Here is a 15,385-nt window from a genome sequence, read left to right as displayed (position 1 = left end):
GTGTACTGTGGCCAGAGATATATCAATGTCACATAAAGTCGCCGCTTCCAAAAGAAAGAAAGTATTTTGTAGAAGAAACTTTTAAATCATATATTAATTTAAAGAAGCACCTATTGTATATAAGGCCTATTATCCTAACTTTTCATTCATACATGTCCAAGAGTGTGTTAGTGTCACTCAGTGTATGACTGTGTTCATGTGCGTGTGTTCATTTCAAATCGCGTGTCGATAGGACTGGCTGCAGTAGAGAGAGCAACACAATCAAAACCATACTCCACTGCTGCCATTGATCTAAAAACATGAGCTGGCTCTTAAACACACACACACGCACGCACACACACACACACACACACACAGTGGGAGACGAGGCTTTTCCATTGGCCCAACTAGACACGCTCAGCCACACTCCCCACACGGAGTTCTGCCGAGGTTTTGGTATTTCCCATCAGAACAGTTTTGATGACCCTACACTTAAATAAAGACTTGAACCTGTTTTTTTAAACGTTCTGCATCATCACAACAACCAGTGTATTGCCTGTGACATAAGCCATAGAAAACAGACCCTCTAAAGTGACTTTAGCTGCAAGTTTCTCCTTCCTGTCATCAGGAAGATATAGGGCCGTTACAGGACATCCCGGTGTCTGCTCTCACATTGCAGTCATTCCTTTTTGCAGCACAGCTGAAATTGCCAGCACTCTTACCAGTCATGGGAAAGAGAGGCTCATGACCAGACTTTTATCCCTGCATTTTGTCATAGCTACCGATGTGCACGAGGAGGTGGGGGGGGGGTAATCAGGTAAGGGCTGTCACGTCCTTCAGATCATGCAAACCAGCCCCGAGACGATTGGCTGAGGCAGTCAGGTCATTTGAGTCAGAGTGTCATTCATTTATGAAGGTCCAGTTTTCAGACAGCCCCCAGGTGCCTTAGTGCCTGAGGTCCTCCAGTGACAAGCAGTAAGAGGTCGAAGAAAGTAGTTGCAGCACACAGTAGGACACATGCATCCACTCATGGTCCAGATACTCGTGACTGCTCTCCTCAAACAGTTGTATAATGTCCTCTGTGACTCAAGAGGGAGCTTTCCATAGTTTGAGAAAATGACCCTGATGATGTCATCGTCATGTCACTAGGGTTAAATGACACTTACAATTGACACACACAGAGAGGTTGTGGGGTATTAAAAGTGTCGTCATTTAACAGGGGGATATGATAAACTACAATATTAAGCTCTATTATTGAAAATGTAGGATGTCATTTCTCAAGAGTTTGAATACCAGAGACTTGAAAGCTGGATATCCCAGTCTCTTCCTCTTTTTAAATGTTTTGTCTCATGCAGGTCTACCAATGTTATGGAAGTACAGTAATTCCTTCTTTATTAGGAAAAAAGGCTACATTGCCACCACTGTTTCTATCTTTTCATGTGTAAGAATGTGCTCTTCTTTTGAAGTTTGAAGAAATTACTTGGAAAAGTAGGCTATAAATAAACTAAACAAACCATTAAAGTCGAGAAATAATTATCAATGAGAGGTGGTAGAGTTGAAGAGAAGCAGAGGTGAAGGCACAGCAGAGGGCAGACTGGGAACCAGATGTGAAGCAGTGACTCACAGCAGGAACAGGCCTGATGACGTTGGCCACTATGCACGCTCTGCATGTGTGTGCACTGGGAGTTCCAGACTTTCTTCCAAAACAACAAGCTTTACGTATGCACAGTAATGTGCTGACAAAGGGCTTATTACTTCATGTTATGGCCCTGACTCGATACAGAGCCACAGTGTAAATTACGTAAATAGTCCGTTTAATAACAGGTTGTTCTATTTTGAAAATGATAACAAATGAAGTGTTCCAGTAAAGTAGGACAGAAATAGTGTCTCACTTTCTGTGGTTTGCTTAGCAGACGTTTGCCCAATATTCCCGCTCTTGTTTGCCGTGTTTTAATAATGCTTCACTAGCTTCCTGCACAAAAATGAGTTTTTCCACTGGGGGCGTCACTAAGCAACGTTAGAGCGCACTATTAATGTGTCTGTAAGGAGGAAAGATTAGTCTGTTTCCTCCCTTTGATTCAGTCCTGGTTCAGACAAGACACGTAGTCAGGTGGAATGTGAGTGTTGGTTTAATTGTGCTTTACAATGGGCCCCTCTGTTATTGTAAAGGAAACAAAGGCCCACATATAGAGTATATTTGGAGATAAGATTATACTTTACTGTACACTGTGTTCTTTCTGGATGTATTGCTCATGGAGTAAAAGTACTGCGTATGTGAGTGCACATGAGTTTATTAGGCTTTCGATTGTTTGAGTGACCTTAAATTCCCCCCTTTCTTAACTGTCAAGCCACATTTTTTTAAAGAGAGCCACCTGTACTGATGGATTTGTACTTGTATGCTAAAGCAGATCTGAGGTGTTTTTGAAAAAGGGCACACACACACATCTCCCTGCTTGTACTCACCCTGCTTCTCGCTTTCTCCCTTTCCTTCAGAACTCCATTAGACACAACCTGTCACTGCACAGCCGCTTTATTCGTGTCCAGAATGAGGGGACGGGAAAGAGCTCGTGGTGGATGCTGAACCCAGAGGGGGGGAAGAGCGGCAAGTCCCCGCGGCGCAGAGCCGCCTCGATGGACAACAACAGCAAGTTCACCAAGAGCAGAGGAAGAGCAGCTAAGAAAAAGGTAAAGACATAGAGAATCCAGCGCAGGCTTTTGTGGTACTACATAGCTGATGTTTAACTTTTTTAACCAGGATTTAGTTTTATTTCTTTCATTTCATTTCATTTCAAACCTTTATTTATTCAGATTGGTCCCATTGAGATCATAGATCTCTTTTTCAAGGGAGACCTGCAGCATATAGATTCCACATGAAACATAAAACAATAAAGGACATTATATATTATATTTACAGGATACATAGTTATAGACATTTACAAGTGCCCATTGTATCAGCAAGCATTTCATTTACCCTAGCTTTAAAAACATGCAGAGGAATGAGATTGCTCAGTTTCAATTCTTGCTGAAGATTGTTCCAAGCAAGTGGAGCTGCGCACATAAAAGCTGTCTTACCGAAGACAGTCCTTGCTCTTGGCACATCTAACAAGACTACATTCTGTCTCCACACTCTCTCTCTGTCTATTTAAGATTATTTTTAGTATGTATTTTTTCAAATGACGTCTGACATACACATATGTGACACTGCTGACACGTCTCTGGCATATAAAATACAGCATGTCTATCCGGTACACTGACAGTCTTCCCCCCCCCCCCCCAGCTGTCCCTTCAGGGAGGACCTGACGGAGGCGCAGACAGCCCCGGCTCCTACTCCAAGTGGCCCGGCAGCCCCAACTCCCACAGCAACGACGACTTTGATGCGTGGAACAGCTTCAGGCCTCGGACCAGCTCCAACGCCAGCACTCTGAGCGGCCGCCTGTCGCCCTTCATGCCCGAGGACGAGCTCGGGGATGCAGACGTACACATGGGCTACCCAGGAGCCGCCGGAGCCAAGATGACTGCCACGCTGCCCAGTCTCACAGAGATGACGGGCTCTCTGGGACACAGCTCTGCGAACGTCATGGAGAACCTTCTGGACAACCTTAACTTGCTCTCGCCCAACAACTCTCAGGTTGGAGGCGGGGTGACAACCCCCGGATCCTCCCAGTCCTCCCCCTCTCCGATGATGCAGCCGAGCCCTGGGTACCCCGCCTACAGCTCCCCCAGCATGGCCGCGCAGCCTCAGCAGGACTACCGCAAGTGTGTGTACGGCCAAGCAGGAATGAACAGCATGTCGTCCATGTCTATGCAGACGCTGCCTGAGAGTAAGCCCAGCTTCGGGCCCAGTATGGGTCAGTACAGTTGCCCCGCAGGGCTCCTGAAGGAGCTGCTGACGTCAGACACAGACCAGCACGGAGACCTCATGCCGTCAGTGGACACCGTGGTGTCTCAGTCCAGCGGAGGATGCATGCTGCCGCCTTACAGCAGCAGCCAGCATGCAGCCAAACTCATGGGAGGAGGGAGTGTACATCCGCACGGTCACTCTCACCCTCACCCCCACAATGTGCACAGCCAGGCCCCGGTCACGTCACAAGCTATGAATGGCAGGTTGCTCATGTCCCTGAGCCACGGTGGGGGCAACACACGTTTGCCTACAATCAAAAGCCCCATGCAGATGCCTTACGGTCTCTCCAGCCACCTCAGTGTGGGAGGCATGCCGGGGGGCTTCTGCCCCCTCAACACCAACGGATACGGCCGACAGGGAATGCCACAGCCCCTGCACCCGGAGAAGCTGCCCAGCGACCTGGACGACATGTCCATCGAGAAGTTTGAGTTTGACATGGAGACGGTGCTCCATGACACTCTGATGGATGGGGACTCCCTGGACTTCAACTTCGAACCAATGGTGACCCAGCAAGGTTTCCCCCACGGAGTGAAGACCACCACACACAGCTGGGTGTCAGGGTAGATGTGCTGTTGCTCTTTTGGTAAAAGGCACACCCAGAACTAATTTGACACAAAACAAGTGTATGTCAGGATGTTTCATCCTCAGCCTAACTCCAGCCGCTCTACCATCAACATTTCTGTTTTTCGAAAAACACTTTTGTGATAAATTCTGCAGACTGACACTGGCCGTGATCAGCGTGAGAACCCCGGAACTGGTGAAGATAATATCTGAATTATTTTTTTGAAATATAAAATATCCTGTACAAACTAAGTGCCAAACATGTTTTGCCTTAAACTAAGAGCCAAACTGAAACACACCTCTCTAGTTTACTCAAGGTCACAGATGCTATACTGTGGTTGTGTCTCTGTCACTGCCAACTACATCTCATCAGCAGCAGCACAATCTGTAGAAGTGCACAAGCTCAACCCATGATGTTTACTGTGTTTCCACAATCAAACTTTTCTATGTACAGTGCAGTGATAATTAATAACCATTACAGAAGAATTATGAAGGTAATCTGGATCATGGGTTTGTGGACTGAGAGAGAGACTTCTCAAGGATGATGTTACAAAATGACTCACTTTGTTATTGCCTGAATATACTTAATGTCATCATACAGTTTGTAAAATCAGGCCTCTTATTTTAGACTGTAAATATTGTTTACAGAGCGGAAACAAGTCAAGGCAGCAGAACGTTGAAAACGTTGAAAACTGAATCGGACTCTTTCAAACACATTGTGTGGACAGATCTGTGCTTGAAGATTCTTCTCTATCAGGCTGTAAAAATGATAACACACTTTTTAGATTTCTTGTACATACATTAAGAATGTATATTAAAATGATGTAGTGGATGTTTACTGGATTTAGTATATATTTGAGACCTAAATTATTTGTGGCTATTATAGATATATGCTGGTGCAGAACCTGCACTTAGAATTGTTCTGAGTCTCTGTCACTCTGAACCTTAATACCACAGGGGCCTATTTATTGTGCCTAACAAAGGAGATGTCGTCTGCAGCTTGAAGGGTTTTATATTGTAAATGTCTACGGTCCAGAAGATACTCAAATCCAGCAGTTTTGAAGAAAAGTATGGTGCATTCTTTTTTTTTTAAGCTCCCACTTTTCTGATTTTAAAAGTCATGAAGAAACGAGGGACTGTACATTGTTATCGCTAAGGTTTCCTGAACGCTTCGCAGCTCTGTGAATGTTTAAAGGTCAAGGCAGGTCGCTGGGTAAAATGTTTTGTCAGTGCTGCTGTTGTTTTCATACCGGGGCTGAGTCCAAGACTTGCCAGAGATTGTCCTCAAAGACAGTATCCAGCCTGTCTCCTGTTCATTTTCAGAACTTATTTTATTTTTACATTTTCTGTCTCATAAGGTCAGTGTGACTGATTTAAAGTAGTGGAATGTGATTCCTTTGTGTCCAAAAAGCTGTCTGATGCTATAAGTTGGATCAGCTTTACTGATTTTTATGAGACTCCACGTTCACTCTGCCCCTCCTACCTCTACCCATCTACAAGTCTCATTACATAAATATAACATGTGACTTCATATCTCAAATCATCTTAACAAGTCTATTTTGATTGTTTTTTGCCCCTGAAAAGCGCCACTAAGTGTTAAGTATTTTATTGAGCGTGTATATTTGCATTTTCTGACTTGCTTTTCCCACTTATTGATGTACTAACAATGAGCTTGTCAGCCTTTCAGTGAACTTTTATGCTGAGTCACAAATTGTGTACAAGATCGTGGCTTACCTTTGTGAAGATGCTGTCTGATGACATGAGCGCTCCTAATGAAGTCTTGCTGGTTTAAAAATAACAAACTGAATCTGCCTACTCTACATTAATGCTAATTGCATTATTTATCCAGAAACCACATCTATCAGCGTGTGTTTGATCACGTCGCCAAGGGCTCTTGAGTATGCGATTTTTCATTCAAGCACTAATGACTTGGAGTAATGACCAGGGGAAATCTCTTTAATTAGTTTGAGTGTTTGATTGAAATGAAAATGTGTGTACTCCAGAGCAGTAATGGCACCTGATCTTACACTACTGACGTAGATTTCTAAGAAAGCTAGCGAGCGGGGCAGGTTTAAGAAGAAAAAATAGATATTATTTGAAACATTTCAAAAGGCTGTTTTAAGAAGCTGCTGTTTGGCTTTGTGCCAGGTGTTGCCTTTTCTTACCCAAACATGCCATAATGTACTATAGCCAAATTTGCCTTTGAAGTCATAGTGATATATTGATCATTTTTATCATGTGATATGATTTATATATATTTGTGCCGGTCACTCAAGCCAGGATAAACTGTAATGAATCCATGTAGTCAGTATCACAGGATTCACTCTAAAGTTAAAGAGCTGTACTAAGTAAATTATATCTTTACATTTTTAAATGATTGAATCTATGCATTGTATTCCTTAATTTTATGTTGCTATTGTTATATTTTTCATTTTCTTTGAACTTATGACAGAGATATTTTATTGTAACATAGCGCTGTGAGATATTATGGTGTTGTTGTTGTCAAAACTCTATGTTCCAAATAGTTATATGGGAAAAAATGAAGTTTATTTAGAAAATAGATGATGCAGTAATTAATATGCTAAGCTTTTGTAAACTGACATTGTTGTATTTCTTGTATTTAGATAACGTTTTTAGAAAATAGCATCAAAAAGCAAATTACTAAAATAAATGGAAAGAGATATTGAATTGTTTAAATGAAAAACAAAACATTTACTCTGTCAGAGAAAATTCTGGACAATTCTTTTTGTAATTTTATGATAGAGAGATATCACACTGTCACTTACATATCCTCGTAAAAAGAGGAAGTGTTCCCAATACATATTTTAAAATAAAGCTCTGTTACATTGAACTCATATACAGGAGTACATTTGAATTTTGCTGTGTGATTTGCAATCAATAAGAATATGTAACTTGTTCAATATTAATGTATTAAGACCTGAATAAATGTACTTCTGTGTTAAAGATGCGTCAGATTTCTCATTCAAAAACAACACAAATAATGCATGCAAAAGTTTCTATTGGTCCATTGGAGTTTCAATTTGCTACAAATATGTTCAATAGATGATACATACATATATATAACATGTACTTTTTCTAATTAAAGGTGGGGTAGGTAATTCACTTCAGAAACAGTTTTTGTTATTTTCCATGGAATGCTCTTAACATCCCGATAGCAATGAATACATTAAATGCTTTGACAATAAATACATTTTTAAAAAAAATAAAAAATCATCTGTGGAAGCAGCGGTGGTGTAAAAATATGGACTCACTCAGAACAGTCTCATAATACACACATGCACACAGAAGGATTTACACTTGTATTTCATGATCCGCAAAAGGATTCAGACTTGTATTTCCGGATCCACACTTGTGTTTTTCAATGCACACACAAATGTATTCCGTTTCATATACATGTAAATAAAATCCAAATACAGAAAAAAGTTTTACGTATGTATTTTTGATCCTCACATATTTGTTTTCCGTTTAAAACCTCTGCACCTGCAAACATAAACCGCTTTCTGTGCACGGATCGCTGTGCATTTGTGTGTGGGTTTTTTGAGACTCCCCTGACGGTCAGCCGGTTCGTATTTGTAATTTTTTCTATATATAGCCAATCAAATATCTCCTCAATTCTAAGCCAATCACATGAGCGCACCCCACGAGGGTATGACAGAGCCCAGGGCTCTGGGGTATGATTTCTTGCGTTCATGACGTAGCGCTTCATGTACGCATTTTGCGCTGTCCGGAGCTGACAGGTCCATGGAGCCTGCCTGCAGGCGCTAATGTCAGGACACCTCCACTCTCAGTACATTGCCACTTTCCGAACAGGAAATGCACGCAAATACAAGCCTTTATATTATTAAGGTACAGCGCCACTTTCCGAACCATTGATGAATGCTTGTGTACACAAAAACGGCAGGCAAAACCGTTTTAGATGTGTGTTTCCTGTATGGCGAATACAGCTGCTTTATTTATGTCTGTATGAAGTTGTTGTTGTGAGTGTGGAGGGAGTAGCTACAGGTTAGCTTAGCCTAATCGATCAGTGCACTACGAAGCCAGTGCAAGACAGTGAACTGTCAACGGGGGGAGCCCCGCCGGTCATTATCGGCCGATATAGAGAACCGCAGTGACGCGTCGTAAAACCCGGAAGTAAGTTAGCATTTTTAGCACTTCCGGTTCCTTCGTCAAAAAGCAATGCATTTTCTCCATAGGGTTTTGGAAAATAGCTCGAAATAAGGTCTGTGGTTGACACAAATTTAAGAGATAAATCACGTTTTGTTCTACGACATTAAATACATCAGCAGTGACCCCACTGGTGATTTTTGAAGAGTTTACGTGTCTGAAAAACGATGGTTGTTACCGAGTGGCTGAATAGGACTACAGAAATTGTCGAGGCCGTTGTACGTCATTACGCCTAACACGTAAACACTCCCGCTAAGTTTGTTTCCCCCTGCCTGTCTTTAGTATCTGTATATCTATATCTGACCATTATAATCTGTATTTTTGAAATTGTCGTTTTTAACACCGTAGTTTTACAAATTATAGAATAATTAATTACCAGTGTTTTCCAATTTTACTCGGCAGTTCGTTTCGTTAGCTAACGTTAGCTAAAGCTAACGCTACTAGTTAGCTACGCAATGGTTTGTTGCTTTGCTCTGGGTTGCAGCCACAGGTCTTCCCATGAAACGTGCTCGTTCTATCGTTTCCCAATGTTTTCCAAAGGAGAGTCGGGATTCGTGCCATGAGGTAAGCTGACGTTACATTGTTGTCCATGTCACGGTGAAATGTAAATTATGGGTAGTGACTGTATCGCAGTTTTAGAGATGGCGCTGCTGAAAAGACCGCAACATAAGTAAAGATAATGAATACATCCTATTAAAACCCGTGTGGCTTATATGATAAGTCTAATTAGTACAAGCAGCATAACGTTTCACCATGTAACTAAAGATTGTAGTCAGGGAAATCAGTTTGACATATTGAACTAATAACAAATCACCTCTGGCTGGCAGAGAACTCTCTGCTCCATAGCTTCTCTTGGACGTAAAATCACATGTACATTTTACATTTATATTCAATTTAATATTCCATCCCTCACATACTTTTGTATATATAATAACTTATATTTTGTTTTTCTTGTTATGCTGCTGCAACACAAACATTTCCCAAATAGGGATCAATACAGTAATATCTTATCTTAATTCATTAAGAAATATAACTATTATAATTAGTGTAGCAGCTGACAACTATTTTCAATATGGATTAATCTACCATTTATTTCTTTAGTTCAATTTTCATCTATAAAAATGTCAGAAATAGTGAAAATTAGGGATGTCCCGATCTCATTTTTTAGCTTCCGATCCGATCCCGATATTTCCCGATACCGGTTTTCCGATACCGATTTCCGATATCACATTTTGTGTTGGCAAACAGCATTTAATTTCGTATACATTAAGAAATAGACAGGCACCCAAGCTGTGCTCAATAGCTTTTATTCTATCACTACCACAAATAAGTGGTAATAACTCAAAAGGTTACTCATTTAACAGCAGTAAATACAAGTAAGCTTCACTAAACGTTACTTCTTGGAAGTAAGTTACCATAACTTAAAAATCTTTGCATTAATTGTACACATAAAGTAAACATAACATACACAAAGTTTTGGTTACTTATTTGAGACAACAAGTTTCCATCCTTTTTTCAAGTAAACTGAACTTATTATTTTTCACAGTATTGGTAATTAAGGGATCTCAGAGACATGTAATCACTAAACTTAAACATAAACATTTTTACAGTGTAATAGAGCTCCTTATTTCCTCCATCTTAATCTACTGCACTGACTTCTTCAAAGTGTAGTGCAGGTTTTTTTTAATGAAAACCAACACCTGCACCTTATCGGCTGTCAACCGGTTCCTTTTTTCATCAAGGACATTTGACACTGCACTAAACAGTCTCTCACTGTCCACCGATGTACAAGGTGCACAAAGAAATGTCATGGCTGTATCAGCCAGTGCGGGTCGCTGTGTAGCATGTGCCCGCCAGTAGTGTAGAGGATTCTCTGACCTTGGGATGGTTTGTTCAGCCAGGTAGGCCTTCACCTGAGTGACGACTGCTGACGTACTCACAGGCCTCGACTCCACCACATTCCCCTCCAAGATCTCGTCATATGGACTGACAAAGCTGCTGTTTGCAGCTGCACAGCCTACACCACCTCGACGTGGTGACTTTCTTGGAGGCTCTTCTGCAGACACCTCACTGCCAGCCTTTCTTTCTCTCCATGATCTCCACCTCTCTAATGAGAGCCTCCTTGGCAAGCTCCTGGTGGTCTGGACTTGTGAAGAATCTGAAAATGGATAGAATTTCATTTAGTTAAAAAGGATTATTTGTTTCGTAACATATTTTGTCGTTCCCTTAGCATATCAAAGTTATTGTTGTCAATGTCAGAACAACATTTGGAACATTTATTTTGATGTTATTTGATAATTAATAATCAAGTGGTGAATTGATTAGGCCTGAGCAATTATATATCGCAAAATAAGTTTTGAATCAAACAGGACTTGCCTATCTTTGTATCTTGGGTCAACCAATGTAGCAACGGAGTAGATTGGTTCAGTCTCAGCGTAGTCGAGGCGCTCAGTGACAGCCTCAAGAAGTGTTCTCTTCATAGTCTTGATTCCAGCATCTGTGCTCTCTTCACGGGAAAGATGACGCTTGAGGACAGTTATTGCAGGGATCACATCCGCGGCACTCGCAGTCGCAGCACTCACTGCCCTTGTCAGCTCTTCAAATGGACTCAATACCACAACTGCCTTCTCCATAAGCGCCCATTGGTTGGCAGAGGGCATGAATGGAAGGTCGTGGTCCGCTGCATAGACACTGAGCGGCCTCTTTTGCTGAAGAAGGCTCTGCAAAATAAGTAAATAAATGTTAGTTTAACATTCATGTGTAAAATACAAGTAGAACTATATACCTCGCATCTAAATGTATTTATTTAGGCTGATTCACATGTAAAAAAATCTATTCATTCTTTGCATTCATTCCTTCCATCCGTATAGCCTACCAGCATCATGTACTGAGTACTGTTCCATCTGACTGACACGTCCTGCTGGAGTCGTTGTGTTGGCATGTGCAGGTCTTTCTGTAAAGTAATAATAATGATAATAATTAAAATAAATCCGCTGTGTGTATCACTTTTCTAGTAGGCCACTCAAAATGCTTCTATATTTAGGTTAATTATTTGTTGGCTAACATCCTTTCAACACTAGTGTAGCCTAATGATGGATTGCTTTACAATGACATGACAGGGAGGGGGGAAAGTGCAATTACTAAAAAGATAACATACTACTACTACTACTACTACTAATAATAATAATAAAATGATAACCACCTGAATGTCTTCGAGGATGGAGTAGGCCTTTGGGGAATGCTTAAAATGACCCACAAGCTTCCGTGCGTTGGCGACAGCATCGATGATGCTTCGCTAGGTGAGAAGGCCTTGGATGACCACGAGTTGGAGTGTGTGAGCGAAACAGCCCAGGCTCTGCACCCCCATGTCTGCAAATGCCTACAGTCGAGAGATTGGGAGAGAGGATGATGGCGAGAGATAGATAGATGAATATCAATAGCCTATTGATACTGGTCAGTGAGGAAAATAAGCAGTCGATGTCACAATAGTATCAAATAGAGCGCAGCCATCTGCTGGTTGAAAAACTGATAGCAGTGTATGTAAGTCAATGAGAGGTAACGTCTTTACCTCTCATTGACTTACATACATTTCTGGACTTTCCTTAACTTATTAAACAAATCTCGGGAAATGTCCATAACATTTGTGAGTAATTTATACACTATGGTCCACCATCTGCATGATACCTCCAAACCATTATGATCTGATGGGACTTTTGAGATTTTAACATCTCAAAAGTTGCACTGAATATTTTTCCTGTTGATAGGTAGCCTCTCAAAACTAGCTGTTTTGTCATTAATATGGTAGGCTACTTCCAAGTCTAACACACGTATTGAAAGCCTGTAGTCTTAGATAAGACATAAAACAGGATATTAATGTTTCGTTTTAATTCTTTGCTGTCGCAATAACAACTGCGGTCAACTCAGCCGTCTCTCAAATTTGCTTGGTCAAATGAGCAGTTCTTCATCTTTGAGTGCGCGATTTATAGCGCCTTTACGGTAATCGCTGAGAAGCGGCACTAACGCAAGAGTAAAAGAATGCATGTTTTTTTCTGCTTCATGCGATACAAATTATTTTTACCATGAGTTCTTAAAAAAACTAACACTGTTTGACTCAGTACAATAAAATGAAGTACTTTTACTGTCTTTTTTCTGGGTAATACTCTCAAATTCCCCTCCAGAGAACAAAATCATGCAACTTCTGCTATATTTGATGAGATAAAATGATTTTTAGCGATACATCCTTAATAAAAGTGATACTGTTGGACTCAGTACTTGTTAGACTACAATCAATCAAGTACTTTTACTGTGTACTTTTTGAGTAATCCTTTGTCAAACTCCCCTCCAGAGTACAATAATGCATGTTTTCTGCCATCTTTGATGAGATAAAATGATTTCGTGCAATAAGTTCTTCATGCAATTGGTACTGTTGGATTCAGTACTACTTGGACTACTTTTATTTTTATTAAGAACTTATGGCTAAATATCATTTTATCCCTCATCAAATATCATTGATTGATTGATCAAATATAGCATAAGCACTTGTACTACCGTCAACGCCACTTCTCGGCGATTACCGTAAAGACGCTATTAATCGCGCACTCAAAAATGAAGCGCTGCTCATTTGACCAAGCAAATGCGAGAGACGGCTGAGTTGACCGCAGTCAATAACAACTAGTGCTAGTGGCTAAACTGACGTGAGTTAGCTGACAACAAGCTAGGCTAACTTTTCTGCTAGCCTGTTGACGTGGTTGCCGTCTAAAAGACACGTTATCTAGACATCATTTTAAATAAATCCAGGGCACACATAATTATAATTGGGAATAGGGAACATTTACCATGACCATTTATTAAAAGATGCTGTTGACGGAATTAGCATGAACTTTACTGACGTGGGTAATGCGTAGCTAAACATCAGTGGTCAATAACAAGAAGGCTTACCTTCTTCATGTTGGCGGCGTTGTCCCTCATAACAACATGCACCTTGTCATTATCGATGTCCCACTTGGCGAGCATCTCTTCTATAGCATTCCGGATACGCATTGAAGTGTGAGAGCCACGCAGCTCACTTTGTGCAAAGTAAAACTGGAGTCTATCCAGTGGGCGGTCAGACTGAGGAGCGACATCGGGGCTACACCTGAACTCCACAGGTCTGTGGTGAGGGCGATTGATGTAGCCTCCTTTAGGTGCCGCTGCACTTGTTCACGCACCTTGGTGTGCAACCTTGGTGTGTACCTGGGATGCCTTTTTCAAAAATGTAATGGCGGGATGGCATCCCATAGCGCGGCTCCAAATAATTTATTAGACGACAAAAACCAGAGTTTTCCACAAGTGAAATTGGCTGGTCGTCCCCTGCTATGCACTCCACAATCAGCTCAGTAATCTTGCGAAATCTCTCGGAGTCTCGAGGAAGTAAATCCTTTCGTTTCAAGCTGTCCCGCAGTGTTTGTTGTGGAGTCCATCAGTCGCAGTAGTAGTTGTAGTAGTATAACCTTTATTTATCCAGGAAAATTAAGAACAAATTCTTATTTACAATGATGACCTGACAGGAGGCAAAGGCTTCCTGAGGGGATGGGGTTTGGGAGGAAATAAAAAGACACACTCCGGGCACTACAGAACCCAGGAGACAACACAAACACATAGAGCAAAGATGACAGGCATAGCAGTTAAACATATAAAAACTCTAAAACAATATTGCTGTGGTTCAATCAGTCATTAAAATCAGCATCAGGCAAAGCAGCTACATGTGTGTACCAGGGTGTCAATAATAGTGACATTGAAGGTGCGGGGGGAGACAAAGGTTTTAATTTTTAATGTTTTTTGAACGGTATTCCAGCTATCTGCCGCTGCAAACTGAAAGGCGGAGCGGTCAAAGGATGTATGGGCTTTGGGGATCTTTAGCAGAATGCTTGTAGCTGACCGGGTGTTGTGCGTTGGGGGTGTGCGGAGTTGCAGTAATTGTGTGAGGTAGAAGGGAGTGAGGCCTAGGAGTGTTTTGTAAACAAACATCAGCCAGTGGATGTTGCGTCTGGTCTCAAGAGAGGGCCAGTTAGCCAGAGAGTACAGGTCACAGTGGTGTGTCCTGTAGGGGGCGAAGCGGATGGCGGAGTGATATAGAACGTCTAAATGATCGAGAGCTCCTTTACACGCCGAGCGGTAGATGGTATCACCGTAGTCGAACAGAGGAAGGACAGTCATCTGGACCAGAGAGAGTTTAGCAGATGAAGTGAATGAGGAGCGATTCCTATATAGAAAGCTGAGTCTAGCTTTGACCTTGGTCTGAATTTTGGAGAGATGTTCTGAGAATGACAGATTACTGTCAATCCAAAATACAAGGTATTTATAAGATTTAACTATTTCGAGGTCCCGGCCATCGGCGGTCACAATAGTGCCAGTTTGGGAGGCACCACTGCGGCCAAACCACATGATCTTGGTTTTAGTGGTGTTCAGGACCAGGCCAAGGGCAGAGAGATGTGACTGGATTCTCTGAAAAACTATCCTGAAGAGTTGTCAGGACAGTATCCGGGGAAGGGCCAGCAGTGTACAGAATTGTGTCATCAGCATATAGGTGGATAGAGGAGTTGCCCACTGATTTCTCCATGTCATTTATATATATTGAGAATAGGATGGGTGCTAGAATAGAGCCTTGTGGTACTCCCTTAGAGATGGATAGGGGCTGTGTCATCAGATTTTCAGATTTTACACACTGGGTGCGCATGGACAGGTAGTTTTCAAACCAGGCTATCGATTGGTTAGTGACAC

General features: G+C 41.7%; 1 protein-coding gene across 1 annotated transcript in view; it reads left to right on the top strand.

The window, feature by feature from the left end:
• foxo1a (forkhead box O1 a) overlaps nucleotides 1–7,405 on the top strand; it is a 29,738-nt gene extending 22,333 nt beyond the window's left edge. The window contains exons 2-3 of the mRNA XM_034097036.1: nucleotides 2,473–2,664; nucleotides 3,257–7,405. Coding sequence (XP_033952927.1) covers nucleotides 2,473–2,664; nucleotides 3,257–4,444 — 1,380 coding nt within the window. The 3' untranslated portion in view covers nucleotides 4,445–7,405. The remainder of the gene's footprint in view (nucleotides 1–2,472; nucleotides 2,665–3,256) is intronic.
• Nucleotides 7,406–15,385: the final 7,980 nt, after the last annotated feature.

Source organism: Pseudochaenichthys georgianus, chromosome 13 (assembly GCF_902827115.2).
Source record: "Pseudochaenichthys georgianus chromosome 13, fPseGeo1.2, whole genome shotgun sequence".
NCBI classification, from domain to species: Eukaryota; Metazoa; Chordata; class Actinopteri; order Perciformes; family Channichthyidae; genus Pseudochaenichthys; species Pseudochaenichthys georgianus.
Note: the sequence above shows the minus strand (reverse complement) of the source record. Positions and strands in the feature narration are given on the sequence as shown.